The 17,858-nt window shown below is 35.6% G+C and overlaps 1 protein-coding gene across 49 annotated transcripts in view; it reads left to right on the top strand.

Moving 5' to 3' along the window:
* Positions 1 to 17,858, top strand: part of RIMS1 (regulating synaptic membrane exocytosis 1) — a 316,584-nt gene that overhangs the window by 231,493 nt on the left and 67,233 nt on the right. For 21 of the 49 annotated variants that reach the window (XM_039568325.1, XM_039568320.1, XM_039568317.1 and 18 more), the window contains 2 exons: positions 4,493 to 4,522; positions 12,835 to 12,947. The exons of 14 other annotated variants lie outside the window; for them this stretch is intronic. In XM_039568325.1, the coding sequence (XP_039424259.1) occupies positions 4,493 to 4,522; positions 12,835 to 12,947 (143 nt within the window). Of the gene's footprint in view, positions 1 to 4,492; positions 4,523 to 5,752; positions 5,812 to 12,834; positions 12,948 to 17,858 lie in introns of those variants that run through there. 14 more of the 49 variants (XM_039568316.1, XM_039568362.1, XM_039568330.1 and 11 more) reach the window with 2 other exon arrangements.

Raw genomic sequence — 17,858 nt, 5'->3', positions numbered from 1 at the left:
AATATACTGATATAAGTGGCTTTTATTAACTTTAAACTTTGTGTTCGGGTCCTCTTGTTTTGTAGTGAATCTAGTACTGTTTGAATTATAAACTAGTTACAAACTACATTCAGAGTTTCTATTTCTGCATATTAGCAAGTTGGGGGCTTTGTAGGGAAATGTAATAAGTAATGGATTTCAACTTTCTTCCATATTTCTACTTCAATTTCAGAACTTGGTACAATATATAATGATGAATCAGCTTTTAATTTAATTTTAATTTGGCTTTCCTTTGCACATTCATATGTCATCTTTCTGCTGGTCTTGGTAACTGGTGTGTGAGAGTAAAATACCAGTTTATGTTTTGTTGAAGGCGTTGGAAATGAATGTAGAACTAACCATGAAAATGAGTAGAGATGAGATGTGTACAGAAGAGGAAAGAAAAAATGAAAGTTGAGTAGAAGGCCAAAGGTACTCTAGGTTTATAAAGCTGTTGATACTGTGAACACTTGTTAAGTGATGCCGTTTCAGTGAACTCTTGTTTACACTTGTGCTTAATATGCTTGCGCCTTATTTATAGAATGTGCAAATAGGATGCGACGTGGTTTGCTCTGTTGTTACAAATCGTGCCGCCTGTGTCACTATGGCTGTACTACAGCACGTGGAATCAGTGGTTAAAGAGATTTCCTTCTCTGCACAGTACTTTGGTTTCATCTGAGTGACTGACTTTGCTTCTGAAAGGGAGGTTTTCTTATTTTACCCACATTTAATGCTCTATTCAGGCTCAGAACATATTTGCAGAGGAGTACTAAGTTGAATAGGTTTTATAATACGTGTTTAAAGAATTTTGTCAGTATCTGTTGAAATACATGTGCTAGTATGTCTAACTTAATACTACTGCAGGAAATTAAATTCAGTAAGGCCATAAGACCACAGTACTTGCTCTGATTTACATTACCAAATTTTAATATTAGTTTCACCTCTATAATGCCTATCAAATGAGTACCAGGGTCAAATGTAGTGACCAGAAGTGATCTGACCTTACTGTAGTATTGAACCCAAAACATATTGAGTTCTGTAAAAGATTTGCATCAATTGTGCTTGGAAATGGAGTGTGTCCTTAATGGTTTAAATTCACAGTCACCATAGATACAGATGTCAAAATCTAGTGCAATATCCAGATGTCATTGGAAATATTTCAAAATGCATTTTCCTCCTATATTTTGATGGTCATCCTGATGTCTTGTGTTTCAAGGAAAACCTGTATGGTATGCCATAAAGTATCATTTTTTATAGTAAAGTACTTTTTACATTCCATAAAAATCCTATTGTTTCATGAGGGTCAAATACTCATCAAAATATATACATCTATGAATCTGAATGTATACATATATGCATTTAAGTATGTTATACAAGGCATAGTGATTGCTGCAAAAAGATTGCATATTTGTATATCAAGAATGGGCTTCTTATTTGCTCTTTTGCACATTCAGGAGACATAGAAGAATCCAGTGAAGCAAGTTTATTACTCTTTAAAATTCTCATTATGGAACAAACGAGAGTTAATGAAGGAGCAAGAGACCAGTAGCAGTTTTCATGTGGAGAAACAGAGTGACATTTTGACTACTAATCTTTAATCTTTAGCTATCTTTAGCTTTAGCTGTGTAAGTGATCACATCCATGCTAATAAGGCTTTACTGAGGTTGTATTTCAGAAATTCCATTTTGTTGTCAAGTTTAGAACTAAAAAAAGGTTGTCTCCTTGTCTCTAACAAATGATGTTGTCTTATTTACTACTCTGTTTGGCAGTCTGAGAATTATAAAAATTCAATTTATGGCAAAATAAGGTAGTTTTGCAAGGTCCTGAATAATAATAGATATACTTTCTTTAAAGAAAAATCTCAGAGAGGTAATTGTTACAGAGAAGACCAAAGTAGTGATCCTTATTCCATTGCAGAAATAGAGTTGGTACTACAGATCAGGAATGGGGAAACACCTTAAATGTAGAGGAAAAGGTCAAGTTTGAGGACTAAAACCTTAAAACAGCATTATAATTCACACTGGCAAAAAAAAAGCAAAAAAAGAACAGGCTTCTCGGCGATTATGTTCTGAAGGGGAGAGCAACTTTGTGTAGCTTTAGAGTGGAGGAGAGGCATAGTTATTTTCACTTGAGACAATTTAAACTAAATAGTAGCAATTCGACAGCATGCAGACTTTAAAAAGTGGTTGCAGTTAAGACTGTAGGCTTCTGTAATTTTTAGGCAATGTGATTTTTATTTTTATTACAGTCATATTCAAGGAAGACATAGCTGTATTTATTTCCTTTGCAGCCCTGTCAGCAGTATTTCTTAGAGTGCAAGACACATTGAGATGCTGTTGTATTGAAAGGTCTTGAGATGTTTCAATACTGAAAGTTAGTCCTTTATAGGCGTGTCTGTGTGTGTTTTCAAGACATCACAATTTAACAGTCATTTCCCTAATTTATGCTACTAAAGAAGTGGTTTTGATTTTTTTTTGTATTAATGGATGATTTTATAAAAGGACCTAATGCTATGAAGATGTTTTGGCTCAGTGACTAAAGCAGTGAAGTTCTAAGCCATGGTAAGGACAATGGTATATTCTCAATATGTCATTCTGTGCTGGGCTATAAGAGATTTGCATCACTGGTTTTTTATTTTCATCATGTTTGAGTGGAACTGTGCAAATTGTGAAGAGGGGTGGGAATTCTGCATTGACTTTGCTTTTCAGCTGTTTCTATAAGAACTTTGTGATGTAGTTGCATGGTTTTTAAGTTACACTTTTGTATAAAGGATACCTCTGTGATCTTTATCCAGTCTGTCCTCTGTCATTGCAGCTATCAAACATCACAGGAATTCTTGCTTGGATATGATTTGAGGGTGGGTTTCTACACTTTTGCATAATGGTTGATCGATGTATTGATCAAGGAAGTGAATACACCAGCAGATGTTAGTAGGGATTATATTAGGTAATCTAACAAGTAAATAACAACAAAAAAAAAGTACTATTGAAGTTTATGAACCAGCAATAAAAATGTGCAATGATTGTAGTATAGAAACAATCTTTCAGGGCTAATTCGTGCAAAACAGGTCTTACTCCCTCTATCTGCTTCTATTTGGGTCTTCACAGCATGGTTTCTTCTTCATAGCTTTGACAATGTAGTTTCCTATTTCAGAAGTCATATAATGAGAGTAAAGTTTGTGATAATAGTCTGTTTCCATGTGAAGAGCATCTGTAAACCTGACTGAAGCAGTGTGGTTGTGTGTGTTTCCAGTGGCATCTGGTGACAGCAGTAGGGCTCATGTGGTGACACTGAGCAAAGCAAACGTGTGTCCAGCATTAGGTAGTGCTGTATCGTAGCTCATGTTGCAAAAAGCTGCACAAGTTTTGTACAGTGCTTGTATGAAAGATGAAGTGCATGTGTGTGCTGCTGTTACATGAAGGAAAGCTACATAAAGACTCTGCTGGGACTGAATGGAGATTACATGTATAAAGTTCATGTGTGTGATATTTGTACAATGATAGTCATGTCACAGAGGAACAAAGTGTTTTGGTGTCCAGGTTTTTTTTCTTAACAAATTAGAATCGGAATTCTGTACAGAAAATCAGTATGTTGTCAAATAATACACTGAGTTGCAAGTATCTTTTTATATTTAACTGACTTAAGATCCTAAAAAAAAAGAAGTGCTAGTGAAAACAGTTCTTTGTATGTGTACTTGATCATTGAAATGTCGTTGCTGTGAGAGTATGGCTGTAGTAATGGTAAAAGAGCAAAACCTTTCAGTAGAAAATTTTTTCAAATCTATTGGTATAAAAATTGAGTGGCAGAAGAAAAAAAATAACTCATTTCAGTTTTAGATTTCAGTCTATCAGTGTTGTTTGTTTTGTCTCCATATTTCTGGTTTTATTTTTAAATTATTAGGTGGCACTGCGTATTTTGAGGCAGCTTGTGGAATCTTTACTGATGCTGGAGAGTATTCTTCTTAGCACTGCTAACTTCTGCAAATGAGTTCAAGCCTCATAATCTTTTATGTTTTCCTTAAAAACGTATTTTTAATAGTCCAGTGGTTATTGAGTATTATAGATAGATTTCAGTTAATAGAAAATAAATTTTTAACACTCATTATTGCAGAAGAGGCTTCAGAATCTAAAATCGTGCTGTGTGGTTCAGAAGTAAGAGTGATATTTAAAACAATTTTAAGATTTTTATGTCATTCATAAATTTGGATATCATGATATTTCTCTAGCAGAATACTTAAAGACTCCACAATCTGGTTCTCTGTAACATCATTGTTCTTGTTAATTTTAAAGAAAAAGTCATAGGCTTTATTATTTGTCATGGTTTATCACTTTAATTTTCTACATTACTTTTACATATGCTGGAGTACTACCTACTGTACACGCCATTGTCACATGTAACACATTTCTTTATCTAACTTTAAATTTGCTGATTTCTTTTTCTGTTTCCATCATTCCGTGCATTTAATTCATTGAAGAACAAGAGAATTTTAACTCTCCCACAAAAGGTAAATATTTATATAATTTCTTACAAATGTTTGGCAACTGTTGATACTGCCTTTTCCCTCAATATACTCCATATCAGTATATAGGTTTTATTTAACAGTGTTAGCATGCAAAAAGGTTGTTTCTCAAATATCTCCACGCTATCTGATGCTCCTCTTTAGAATCTCAAAATGGGTTCTCTTGTGATTTTTCATGCTCCTATTGAAATGCAATATACTGGATTTAACAGGGCTAATAGTAGTATTTTACATGGCTCAGAAGGTGCTTGATTGAGTTAAAGTTTGCACAAAGACTTAAGATTTTTGCTAAACTGTTCTTGAGTTCTGCACAGCACATGCTTCTGTGTAATGCAGCCCCAGTCCTTGGCAGCTGTGAAGAATGTTTCCTAGGTGTGGGCTTAGGAATAGTTGAAAGTGATTATAGTCAGAAACTATTTTTTGTATGCAGAGAGATTCTGAAGAATGAGCTGTGTTCTATTTCCAATCAGTCCCATGTCAGAAAGTTATTCCTATTGTAGGGCAGGCTTTTAGGGGCAGACATACCATGCTCACCTCCCATGAATTTGACCTCCAATGAATTCTCTATGCCTGTGCTGATACCAGAGAATCGGTGAGCTCAAAAAACAGGTATCTAAGGCTGTCCCACAAAGTGAAAACTGTAGTCTGTTATGTCTCTGTCAAGGCCACATTGCCAGAAAGTCTAATTTTTTTTTTCCTTTTAGCTGAAAGTAGAAATTATATCAAAATGCAAATGAAGCTTGTAGAGAAAAAAAATTTAAAAAACACCCCACCCTTTTAATGTTACAATCAAAATACTATGCTGCATAAACATCACGAGTACTGATTAACTTTTTCTAACCTTTGTGCCTGAGTCCTGCTCATCTTGGGAAATTCTGGTCTGAATACAGGCTTGGGTGGGTCACAGCCAAAGTATGAGTTGTGCTTGAATCAAAGTATTTCCTGCCACTACTTTGCTTTCCGAAGGGACGAATGATGAGGTAAAAATAAAGCAGCTGCTCCACTAGCTAAGAAATCCAACACCCATGTCAAACATACACAAGTATGTTTTTATGATAATGTTAAAAAAGATGAAAAAGAAATATGTAACTTAGGTGTTAGCAATTACATGTTATTTTTGCAATGTTTAGAATATACTATGAAATGTCTTAAGAAAATGCTAAAAGTGGTTGATTTTACAAATTATTTCTCAGTATTTATATTTCTCTCAAACAGGACAGTAGAAATCAATCTTACCTGTTTGTTGGTTATGCCTCTGTCAAGATTTGGGCTGCAGTGGATGTTTTTTTGTTTAAAACAATGGACTTTATGCAGACAAACTAGACTGTCTGTAACAGGTTTGTAAAGAGCTTGTTTCCACAAGATTTGGATGGATCTGGCCCAAGATTTGGGCATGTGTAGAAGGTGGTGGGATATTTATATGCACAGATTCCTCTGGCTCAAGGGAGCTGATTGCAGATTAAACCCAGAGGCTAAAAAGAACTGGGCAAAAGAAGAGCTGCAGGAAGAGTGAAGTGCTGGCAGATCTGGGGGACCATAAATATCTTAATTTGAGCTGATTTACACCAGTAGCCCACTGTCACTTCTGACAAGAGGTAAAAAGAATAGACAGTAGGAGAATTAGAGATGAGAATGGGGGAGTTACAGGACATTATGTGGAAGGAGACATAAATATGAGAGAAAGCATATACTACAGAAGTGAACAACACTGACCAAATAAGTCTGCAACAAAGCAGATGGATTAAATCTGTTCCATGTAATCCATGGAAAAGGTTGCTATAAAGTCTTCAGCAGATTTTGAAAACGCTGACTTTTTCTGCTGCCAAAATCAGTGGTTTGTTTTGGAGTTTTTTTCAAATTTTAAGAGGTCTGTGTTTCTTTTCTTGTTGTTTCCTTTTACACAGAAGCTTCTCTGTGGATCACCCCTGAAACTCTTTGACAAAGAACTGAACATTGCATCAGCCAGTTCAGGTTTCTATATTGGCTTATCTTCCTTCTGGAGTGAGTTCTTAAGCTCAAGATGGCCACCATGACTGAGAGATCCAAGCTCATCTCCCAGCTTGGAAATCTGCATATGTGCCTTGGTCATGCCTTGATTATGTTTGGGAGGAGGTCCAGAGCAGTATCAGATCCCATGGAAAGGAAATCTGTGCACACAAACTTGAAATAGCTACAGCAGGTTCTGGTCAGGCAGAGCAGGGTTCAGAGGCATCTCCCTCACTATCTGCATGTTGCCATTACTTTTTGAAGTTGTTTATTCAAGGAAGTCATAGCAAGTTCTTCATCTTGGCAACAAATTGATTTTTCAGTGTTACTTACCTTATATTTCAAAACATTTATCTGCTTATGATTTTCTGTGCTTTTTAAATTTCATGGTAGAGTTTGCTGTGAATCTTTAAAGGCAGGAAACCTATTGCCAGGATATTTTGTGTGTACATACTGCAAAACTCATCCTGAAGGATCAACAGAAATGAACTAGAGACTCTCTGTATTACTTCTGAAATGGATCATCCTGGTCCCGTACCAGTGTGACTTCTCTTTTCTGTGCCACACAGCCATCTCTGCACTAGAGGATTCTCTCATCCAAATCTCGTTGCTGCTTTATTTCCCTGTCTTTGTTATGGACATAAGTTCCTCTGAATTTCTTCTTCAGCTGCCACTGCTCAAACCAGATTTTTTTTATTATTATTTCATATATAATTCCTCAAACCAGATAGGATTTTTTCCCCTGATTCCCATCCACAGAGCATCTAAGTTGCACAGACAGATGATTCTCCTGGCTTTTACTATATAGAAAGGCTGTGTACATACTTCTACACTGCACTATAGCTGTAGCTGTTTTTCACTGTTTGACTTTTCTTCTTAATATGAAGACTGAAACTAAAGAATAGGTCAGACCTCTCTTGGCTTCTGGAATAAGTGCAGTCCTCTGGTCCCCTGCCTGAACCTGTTGGGTTTGCCCCAGAGACACTGTTATTATGAGATTTGTTTATGAGATAAATTTTCACTTCAACTTATTTTTCAGTACTTCATTATGTAAGAAATCTTTGTGCCATTTTAGACTTCTAGACTTTTCCTCTTAAAGTTTGCATCATAAAGGATGGATGTGTGATATATTCTGGAAAGAGTTACAGCTATCTGAAATATTGATGCCAATTTCTTCTTGTAGCTTACTATGACATTTAATAGTGCAGGTAAGACTTGGAGGTTTTTCAAGTCATACTGTTTGCCTGCACCTCCTCTTTCTATCTTGACTGTCTTGAACAGAAATATGAAGTACCTCAAGAAAAAAAAATCTGTGTTTGTTGCAGACTTCATCATTACAAAAAATGGTACAGCCAGTGCTAAAACATCCATAGGTTTTCTACCACCTAGAAAAGCACAGTATAATTATCAGTTGGAATCACAGATACTGTCACCAGTCATTCTGGCATTTAGACCATACTTGGCTTGGAGAAAGAATGTCCTTTAGAAAGTTATTTTCACTTAATGACTGCAAGTGATGGAAATTTGCTCCTGTGCTTAAGCACCTGACTTTTTAAACATGTATCTTGTTACTTATCTGACTTACCTATCTGTTTTTGAAATGTGTGAGGGGGTTCTTATTAGATGTTATTTTTTGACAAAATGCACTGTTTTCCAAAATTTTCAGAATATAGAGTCTCTTTGATGAATGTTGCAATATGAAAGAGGTGGATATCTAAAGAGTTAAAGCTCAGGAATAAAAAACTAGAGCTAGAAAGGCATCTACAGCATTTTTGCTGTTCCTTGCTAGTTCATTATTGCTGCCCGTGGTACAATCTTTATCTAAAATATCCCACATAAGTTTCATACATTTTGCTGTCAGCCTAATAGATGGGTGTTAAGGCATCATGTCATTTGAGAAATTTTCCATATCGTATAAAGTTTAGACACCCTTTCAAACCTTAGAGAACTTTAGACCTTAAAATTACTTCTGTTTCTTTTGCACTGGCCACTACTATTAGTGCTGCTTTTGCAGCTCTCAGTGATTTTCATAGGGTTGGTCTGTTGTTGATGCTAATGCAAGTTTCTTTTAAAGTTGTATTTCTTGAATTGTTAGATTCGTATTCTGTGGATAACAGAAATATGCCATATGACACATCTGTCTAGAAAAGTTTGGTTAAAGAAAAAAGGAGAACTTTATCTGCCCTACTACATCTAATATATTAGTATAGTATATCGATTATTGTGGTGTTATTTTGTATGTAATTGAAAAGGTAGATATATTCTGAACATTTAGAATTCTAGCCAGTGCTAACTTCTGCCTCAGTTAAACAGCATTTAGGGGTTGAAACATGCCCATAGTAGTTTTCTGAGGATAATAATAAAGATGAGGGCTGTCAACTCCTCAAAGTGTCAAAGTGGCACCAGATGTAACTCTGTAAATCTTGACATAATGCTCACATATTAAAAGGAATATGACTAGCAATAAAATCTTAGTAAATGGGTAAAGTCTTAGAAAAATTAAGTGGATATCTCCTTTAAGAAAAAACAACTGTTAGTCTGTCCTAATTTTCTTTGAGGGTAGATTGCAGACTGCAAATGAGATCTGTAGCTATTTTCTTTAGTTTATTCCATGCCTCTTTCAAATAGTGTCTTACAAAATTGTACATTGTAGACTACCTCCAGTTTTATTTCTGAGTATGATGCTATACAATATGGAATGGTCCCTTTGGTCAGTTGGGGTCACCTGTTCCACCTTTTTCCTCTCATGGCCTACTTGGGGGCAGGGGGAAGCCAGGACAGGGCAGGGGGCTGCAGCATGAGGAACAGAGAAGGCCTTGGTGCTGTACAAGCACGGCTCAGCGATTGCTAAAACACTGGTGTGGTATCAACACTTAGTCACAACTGGAAGAACAGGCAGCTGTGAAGAAAACTGCCTCCATCCCAGCCATACCCAGTACACCTGGGATTACAGGAGTCAGACTGGTTTATATATAGATTAATGGAATTGAAATATAACATTTTGATTCCATTCATATGTCTGTCTTTTATCTCCTGCATGGCTTGATTGTTTATGTACATCATTGTTGTTAACCTTCCCATGCTTTACTAGTAGTAAAATCTTTGGCTATAAAGCTGCACCCTTTATTTAAGCAGTCTGATCAATGAGTTCTCTTCTCTCAATTACTTTTACACTGACTAATCTCATGTCCGAATCATCAGCTCTTGAAGAGATGAGAGTTACAGCTCTTTGAAGTGTGACTTCTGACCCAAAGAATAACATGTTTACACACCTGATATTGATTGTAGTTGTACCACTATTTTGAGACACTTACGGTAAATCTTCATTTTTTATTCTAGGGCCACTCTAGAATTTAAAGGTCTTGGGATTACAGTGCTGTGATCTCTAAATTACTGTGTAGTTCTGCCTCTCAACACCTCCAGTAATCACTCTGTAAATATTGGCGTCCTAAAAGAAAGTAGATCCATATTTTTCTAAGAGGCAGGCTAAGTTCTTGAAGTACATTTTATGTCAGTTTTTTGTTACCTGTGGTAACCAGCTGTGTTCAAGAAAGCGATGTGATCATATGGTGTTGTTACCTATGGTTGTTACAGTTTTGCTAATGTGCTTTTGCTCCCCAGTTAACCTCTTTTTCTGCTTCTCGTGATTAACATGTAAAAGTTTTACCAGGCCACTAGTCAGGCAGATAAAATTTTCCATCACTGAAGTGAGCTATGTTCAACATATGCTCAGAAGTGCATGGTAAACAAAGCTGGAAAGAACACAGTTGGATTTTCTAGAGTAGTTTCATGCAACTGCATGCTTAGAAATAAATTCACAGCTAATTGGTGCTAAATTACATTTTATTTCATGCACTTTCTCCATTAGAGAATTTAGATTTACTTCACAGTCCTGATTAATTGTTCTAATGTTCTTTGATATAATCATATTTATAAAATAAAAAGAAAACATAAACGTGTTAAGCTTAAGGATTTAAACATAACAAAAATCAAGAATTACAGTATTAAGGTTGACTATTTACTCAATCTTGACTGAAGAAAGAACCTCTGAAACAGCATTTCATTACATAATAGAACATTCTTTCTCAGGTATCTCAGGTAATACAGGGTAACATATCATATATATTATTTAGTATAACATACAGTTGACAGGGTAAAGGACCTAAAATTCACACGATGAAAGGGTTATATTTTAGAGTAACTCTAATCTGTGCACCATACACATATAGGGATAAATTTTTAAAGGGGTCTCATTTTTCCCTCTGATTTTGTATCATCAGTCTATTTCATGCATGTATGATAGGATTAAGATATCCATTTTTTTACTTCAGTTCCTAATTGATATATCTTAATCCTTTCATATCTGTCCTTAAAATAAGAGGCCATCTTTAAAAATTTCACCTAAAGTGCTCAATTTTGCCTTCAGATACCTCCATGCAACTTCCATTGAAGTAATTGGAGCTGTGCCTGCATATCTGATGGTGGAACTGGACTCATTGCAATTAAGGTACACATTTACTGACATAATTAGTCATCTGGAATAATTGCTGGGCCCAGTGTGACATTCTGCATGTGCAGAATTTGCTAGATTGGACTCTGGATATGGGAGATTGAAGATTACAATAACTTTATTTTGCGCCTTAAATTTGTAGTTGTAGCAGAATTTTAATGTAGTTTGTTGTACTTAATTTTCTTATTTTTAAATGAGAAATGTGGAAGCAATTCACGGTGATGCCTTTGTATATTTTTTCACACCCAACCAGCACACAGACATTCTATCATTTCCATAGGCATGTTACAAATGGTACATGCAGGCACAATTGTGATTTGTGCAGTAGCTTATACTTTAAAATATCCAATCCTGAGTGTACTGCCTTTTTTTTTTCGGCCTTGTATCTTTGTGCTGGCAAAGCAGAGACAAAAGAATTAAATGTGTAAAGAATGCCACAGTGAACTAACAGTGTAAAAGCCACACAAGAGCGCTTCAGTACTTCTTAATTGAAAATACATAACTACTTCTTTTCCAGTAATTTAAAATTCTCTGTGTTTTGTGATTGCAAATTGACTATGTGCAGCTTTAATATAGGTGTCTCTCGCCCATCACTGATCTGGGGAGGGGCTCTTTGACTTATAAAATTAGTTGTTTTCGAGAGTAATATAAATCCATGGTTGACACAAAAGCAGAAGATTTTGTGGAGGTTGCCTCAAATAAAATTAAATTTGTGACACACTAAAAAATTTCAACTTAAAAGAAATTGTTCTGGGATGTTATAACCTCTTAAACCACCATGAATATAGTGAATGCTCCTGTGATTTAGAATAGTTACTGATAAATATTTGGGTCTAGTTCTAAAACTGTAAAAAAGTGCCAGTTTTCATGGTATTGATGTTACCTGTACTGCTTTGAATTAAAAATGTTAGCAAGTTTAAGAATAGCAGAATATATAGTTCCTTCTGAAATTTATTCACTACCACAAAGGTTAACTGATTTTGAGGAAGCCTTGGCCCAGGGGCTTTTACACCTCTCGTTCTGTTAGTACAAGGTCATGTATCTGTGGCAGGCACAGCTGATATTAGTTGACATAACTTGTTAAAATTGAAGAAGATGCTCTTTATAGCACAACTTCTTGAAGGTGTAAGATTTCTGTTTTTAAAGAAACACCACCATATGGAATATGAAAAACACACACAAATTTATTTGAAATAAAAGTGAACATGACAGAGCAAAGTAGTGATTTTAAAGGACTTCTTGTTAAAAAAAAACCTGCTAGAAGATTAGTGTATTTTGATAGGACTGGTTGAATGGAGAAATTATTTCTCTTAAATAGTCTTAGCTCTGTTAAACTGCTATGTTTCAAGATAGTAGGAGGAGTTAATTACTTTCAAATTAGTTTTAATACCAGTTTAATGCATTAGTTCTTAGAATGCTACTGTAATATTTTCTACATTTAAACAAACACATGCTTAGATGATCATGGATTTATGTCCCCTGCATCCAGAATATTTAACAGGTTTATAATTCAGCCTGCTACCTAAATTTTTTCACTCTTTTCATATCTGTTGCACCAGCTTGATTATGTGTAGAAATTGGGATGTCTGCCCATTTTCAGGTAAAGATTCTCACAATGAAAGTGGTTGATTTCTTGACATTAGTGTTCCTTTGTTCTGTGTTTACACCCTGCTTGTTCTACATGTTTGTACCTTCCTTTGTTTTGTTGAAATGGAAATAAGCTAAAATTGTTGCTAAACCATTTGTTTTTTCCAAAAACTTTTCTCTATTTTTAATTGATTTTCATTGTGTGTTTTTGCAGCAAGCTTAGTAGTGGAGGAGCGAACGAGACAGATGAAAATGAAAGTGCACCGTTATAATCAGACATCAGGGTCTGGTTCTAGCCAAGAACATGAGCGTGAGCAATATACCAAGGTAAAGTCAGTAGTATTGGATTGATACTTTGGCTTGAAAATTGAAGGCATAAACTTGTTTATTTAAAATATCATATAACCTTCAAGAACACTGTATTTTAAAGTCTGACAGAAATGTCTTCAAGTAATAGCTTTTTGGCATCATTTTTGCCCCCATCTGATGTGCATTAGAGTTAGTCTTTGACATCACCTAAAATGAATCTGTAAAAACCAAAATACTTAAAAACTAGTTCAGGAAAGAAAGATCCTTCAACAGCTGTTAAACAAAGACTTGTCACCTCTAGCTTAGGAAGTCCTCAGACTTCGAATCCCTGGAGTTTGGAAAAGTAGGCCATGAAAGAGTAGGTTGGCCCTTGTTGCTGTCTGATGTGTAGAGAGCCAGACAGAACTAGGCCCAGTCCCATGCAGATGTTCTCATATTTGTATAATTTTTTTGCATCCTAATAAGGTCAGAGATAAAGTATTTCCTTTCTTGAGATACCTACTGATTACTTTGATTTCCTTTTCTAATAAAAGCGTAAAGAGTTTCTGTGAAAATGGAATATATTGAAATTACATTAATGAAGTTATATAAAGGGATTTTGTTTTCTTGATAAGGCTAAAATGATAGCCCACAACTTTATAATTTGAACTGCTTCTAAGCAAACTGCTGAAAATGTCTTGCACATCTGCACTGCTGCTTACAATTCAAGCTCTGAGGAGCTGGATGCTCCTGGAGATACAGGTTAAAATAATGTATAAGTGAGGTACTCCTCTAAAACAAAATCAGAAATTTACTTAGGAATGGTTGAATAGGAAATTTGGTGGGTAACTTTTAATATCTAACAGATTTGAAAGATTGGTTCAAGATCTTTGTTGCAGTTAAACATGCAGACAACTTTAATAAGAACTTAGATGAACGATTCTCAAAAGGAAGAGAAACAAGACAAACAAGGCTTTAGGTCCTCAATGGCCAAATTGTGGGACACCAGTGCTATTAAAAAAACTCAACAGCTGGGATGGAAATTTCCAATTAGGTCCTCTATTAGAAGCAAGAATTTGTTTAACTAGAACAGCTCATTTGCTGCTGGGTTTGCTATTACCTTCAAGAGAGGTCCACTCAGGGCAAGAGGGTGAGATGCAGTGTGTCTCTGTGGTACTTCCCAACCACTTAACATGTTAGAAAAAATAGTCAGAATAGGGTTGATAAAGTTTTCAGGAGAGAGAGGTAATACACAATCTGAGGACTTTTGCCAGTATGACCAGAGACCTTTGTTCCAAGTCAAAGGCCAGTTTTCTGATTTAGATTATATGTGCTTACAGATTGATTGAAATTTGTATTGAAATATACAAATGTATGAATACATTGAAAATGTATTTATCATTCTGAAACATATTTTTTAATTCTCACTCTATTTACCATAAGCATAATTTTTGCTCTCCAATACGTTTATCTTATTTGATCAGTGTAGATCCAATGTATGGATGAATAGTAGTTAGAAAACATCAACCTGCAATGTTACAAATTTCTCTTATCCTTAGAACCTTGTGATTTCTAGGATCTTCTTTTGGTTTTAAATACATGTGGAAATAAATCAAAATTGAAAGCATAATGAGTACTAAATGAAAAGAATACTGAAATGATTTTATTCAGAATTTTTTATCTAAAAGTATGAGGAAAATTTTGAAGAAGCAAATTCTCCGCCAGTTGTTATCTGAGAAATATTTTTGGAGTACCTTGTGTTCTGACAGGCATGTACTTTTTTCCATGCTAAAACGGTGGTAAGAAGAATTGCCCTGGACTTTAAATCTTTAACTTTTCATGTATTTTCTTCATGATAATGTTGGAGTCCTAGATAAGATGGTCCAACCTAGAATTAATTTTTAAGTGCTAAGAAAGAATTATATTAGCCCATTCTAACACTCTGTGATATTCAGTGATGTGGCTGTGTAGTGGTTTGGTCCAAAATACTCATTACTGTTTACCTTCTGTGACATAAGAATTAGGAGAAAGCAGAGCAGGCACAAAACTCAAAAGAATATAAAGAAGTTTATTAACAGACCTAAAAGAAGGGGAAAAAAAAAAAATCATACCACACTTTCAGAACACTTTTCCTCCCCCCACCTTTTCCCCTTCTCCCACTGTAAAAAGACAACCCTTGAGATGTTCAGTCTGTTTAAAAAATTGCCAATATTCAAACTGGCCAGCTGATAGGTTCTGTCAGGTCATCTGTTTGCTTCATTTCACTGTGGTGATAGTCCTCACTTTTAAAATGTTACCAAAGCAAACCTTATGCTACTGTCTTTCGCTACTCTGAGAAAATGGTGAAAGAGTCAAGAAAATAACCAAGACACATGAAGATTTGGACAGCTCAATGAAAATGTTGTTAGTCATATCAGCTGGTGTGGTAAAGCTGATGACAGACTTCTAAGAACCAAAGACTGTACCCAATTTCTGCTGCCAAAATCTGTGAAAAGTCTTCAAAAGCTGCAGAAACAATACTTTTTTTAAATAAAAAAATAAAAAATGCTAAGTGGTGTAATAGAAATTCTGGAATAACGAAAAATAAATATTAACTGACTATGAAAGAAATAGCAGTTGCAAGTAGAGTTTGTCCCTCTTTAACAAAATGCTTCTTTCTTTCCCAAATAGCAGTGTTTGCCCATTGCTTCAAAAAATAAATATATTTGTTAGAGAAATTATACTGTGCTGCACATTGAGAAAAAGAGTCCATTCTGCATTTCAGAGCAATCAACTCACATGGATTTGATTGTTCCAATATTTTAGCATTTGCACATACACTTGTTTCATTACATACAAAATTCTCTAAATCATTCAAAAAATTTCCTTCCATATGGGATTGGATCATATTTGCAATGGTTAATTATGCATATACAAAATAATTCCTGGAAGTTAAATAAGTTTTCTCTTATATTGAAACAAGCCTTTTTTTTAAGAGATATTGTGATCTGTCCTTTGCAATTTCCAGTCCATTTTTGATGCATTACAGTTCTGTAGGTTTTACCACTCAGTTTCTCAATTTTCTAGTTTCAGTAAGCAAGCAATAGTTTTCCAAGCATACACCATGCAGGTTTCTGGTTTGAACATCCATTAATGGGTTTTGAACAGGCAACTGTCTGCCCTGCAACATTTGTATATATCTTCATGGCTGTTTCACTCTAGTTGTTTTGAGACTTTCACAGAGCTCACATCCTCATTTCCTTCCAGTGCAGTGGTAAGGCTCCATAATTTATGTGAGACAGTTAACTTCTAATAAGCTAAACAAAAAAAGAAATTTAAAAAACTGCCAGACCTCTGAGGATTTGTCAAAAGGGTTTAAAAAAGAGCTTTAAATATGTCTGCCTTCTTTCTTACGTATTGGTAAGGCTGTAGTGGCTAGTGTGCACGTATTTTCACTGTTTCAGTGCTTGAGAGAACCAAAACATGGGTGGAATAATTCTGGATTTGCACAGAGGTAAATTACAGTATAACTTAATTAGCCTTTTAATTTAAAATACAGTAAGTTTTTTTTATTCCAGATGCCACACACAGAACACAAACACCATGCTGCAGCTGCTCCGGCTTTCCATTTTTTTGGAAGGTCTGTTTATTCAAGAGAGTAACTGACTAGAGCACTGTAGTATGTACTTTAAAAGGATATCACTCTATATTTAGATGCACTACTGACTTAAGACTGTATATGATTGAAAAGCATTTAGCAGAAAAGTGTATCATGCATTTGTTCAGTGGCAGTGTGGATTTAACTCAGTAGTTACTGTCTTAACTCTTATGTGTTAACAGTTCATGTCTAAAGGAGGGGCTGGGTAGGATACTTGGGCTGATAGGAGGATGATTATGTTAAGTTTTACGTCATGCTGGGCAAGGCATTTAGGGCTGTGTATGGAAAGTGCTTTTGGACATAGATGTGGTGAGAATCTTCCTTTGGTCCCCTTCACCAACCTTGAAGAAAAAATTCTTTATGTCATATTAAGATTGCAGTCGTTCCACTACTGGCTGGATTTCACAAAATGTAGTGAGTTCCATTCCTTTGACCTGTGGGCTTCACTGCAGTTTCCTCCTGGTTTGACTTGCTCGTTTTTTCTGTTCCCTGTTCGGAGGTTGAGCGGTGTTCATAGTAGCTGGATACAATTATAGGAGGAGTTATTTAGAATCATTGGTGCTTAGTGGGCTCTGGACCACAGTGTGAGCTGCTCCTAAGACAGAAGCTGATGGAAGTCAGTGATGAGTCCTGAACACCCCAAGGTGCCAACTGCTGGGCTGTGAATGCTGGCAGCATTCAGAGGAACCCTGTGTGAGCAATCATAAAACTCAAGGTGCTTTGTGCAGGATTCAGTGTTTTCTGACAAACTTCCTCATTAGAGTATGGTGCCTCAAAAGATAGCTGCAACCTCAAGACTTGCATAAGTCCCTGGGTGAATATATGAATGTGGTCTGGATTTCTTTTTCGTCATTTTAATGCCCATTTTATTTTCTCATTTAATTTCCTCATTTTAAGCACATAATGAGGTATATATTTGCCAAGGTAAATCACCTGGGGCTTTTTTTGTAGTCAAAGGACAGCACACTCATTCGGTTTTCAAAGCTCTGAATTCTTGTATTCATCATGGTTTTGGGAGTTAAATCTAGAAATAGAAATACCTCTTAATATGGAAGATAATCCAATTATAATGGACTGTTAAATGACTTCTAAGATGTGCCTTATAATCAGTAAAATTGCTAACATTGTTAGTCATTAAGGAGCTGTAAAATTATTTGTAAGTACACTCTTGGTTTATGTCTGCATTCTTCCCATTGATGTTAATACATCTGCAGTTCATCATACCCCTTTTTTCTCCTTTTGCTGGTGTGCAAGAAGTAACAGCTCCACTGGTGGTAAGGTGAATGGAAGAAGTGCATTCCAGCTGTTTGTAG

This window comes from Corvus cornix, chromosome 3, assembly GCF_000738735.6.
Source record: "Corvus cornix cornix isolate S_Up_H32 chromosome 3, ASM73873v5, whole genome shotgun sequence".
NCBI classification, from domain to species: Eukaryota; Metazoa; Chordata; class Aves; order Passeriformes; family Corvidae; genus Corvus; species Corvus cornix.
This window is presented reverse-complemented; position numbering and strand designations above follow the sequence as displayed.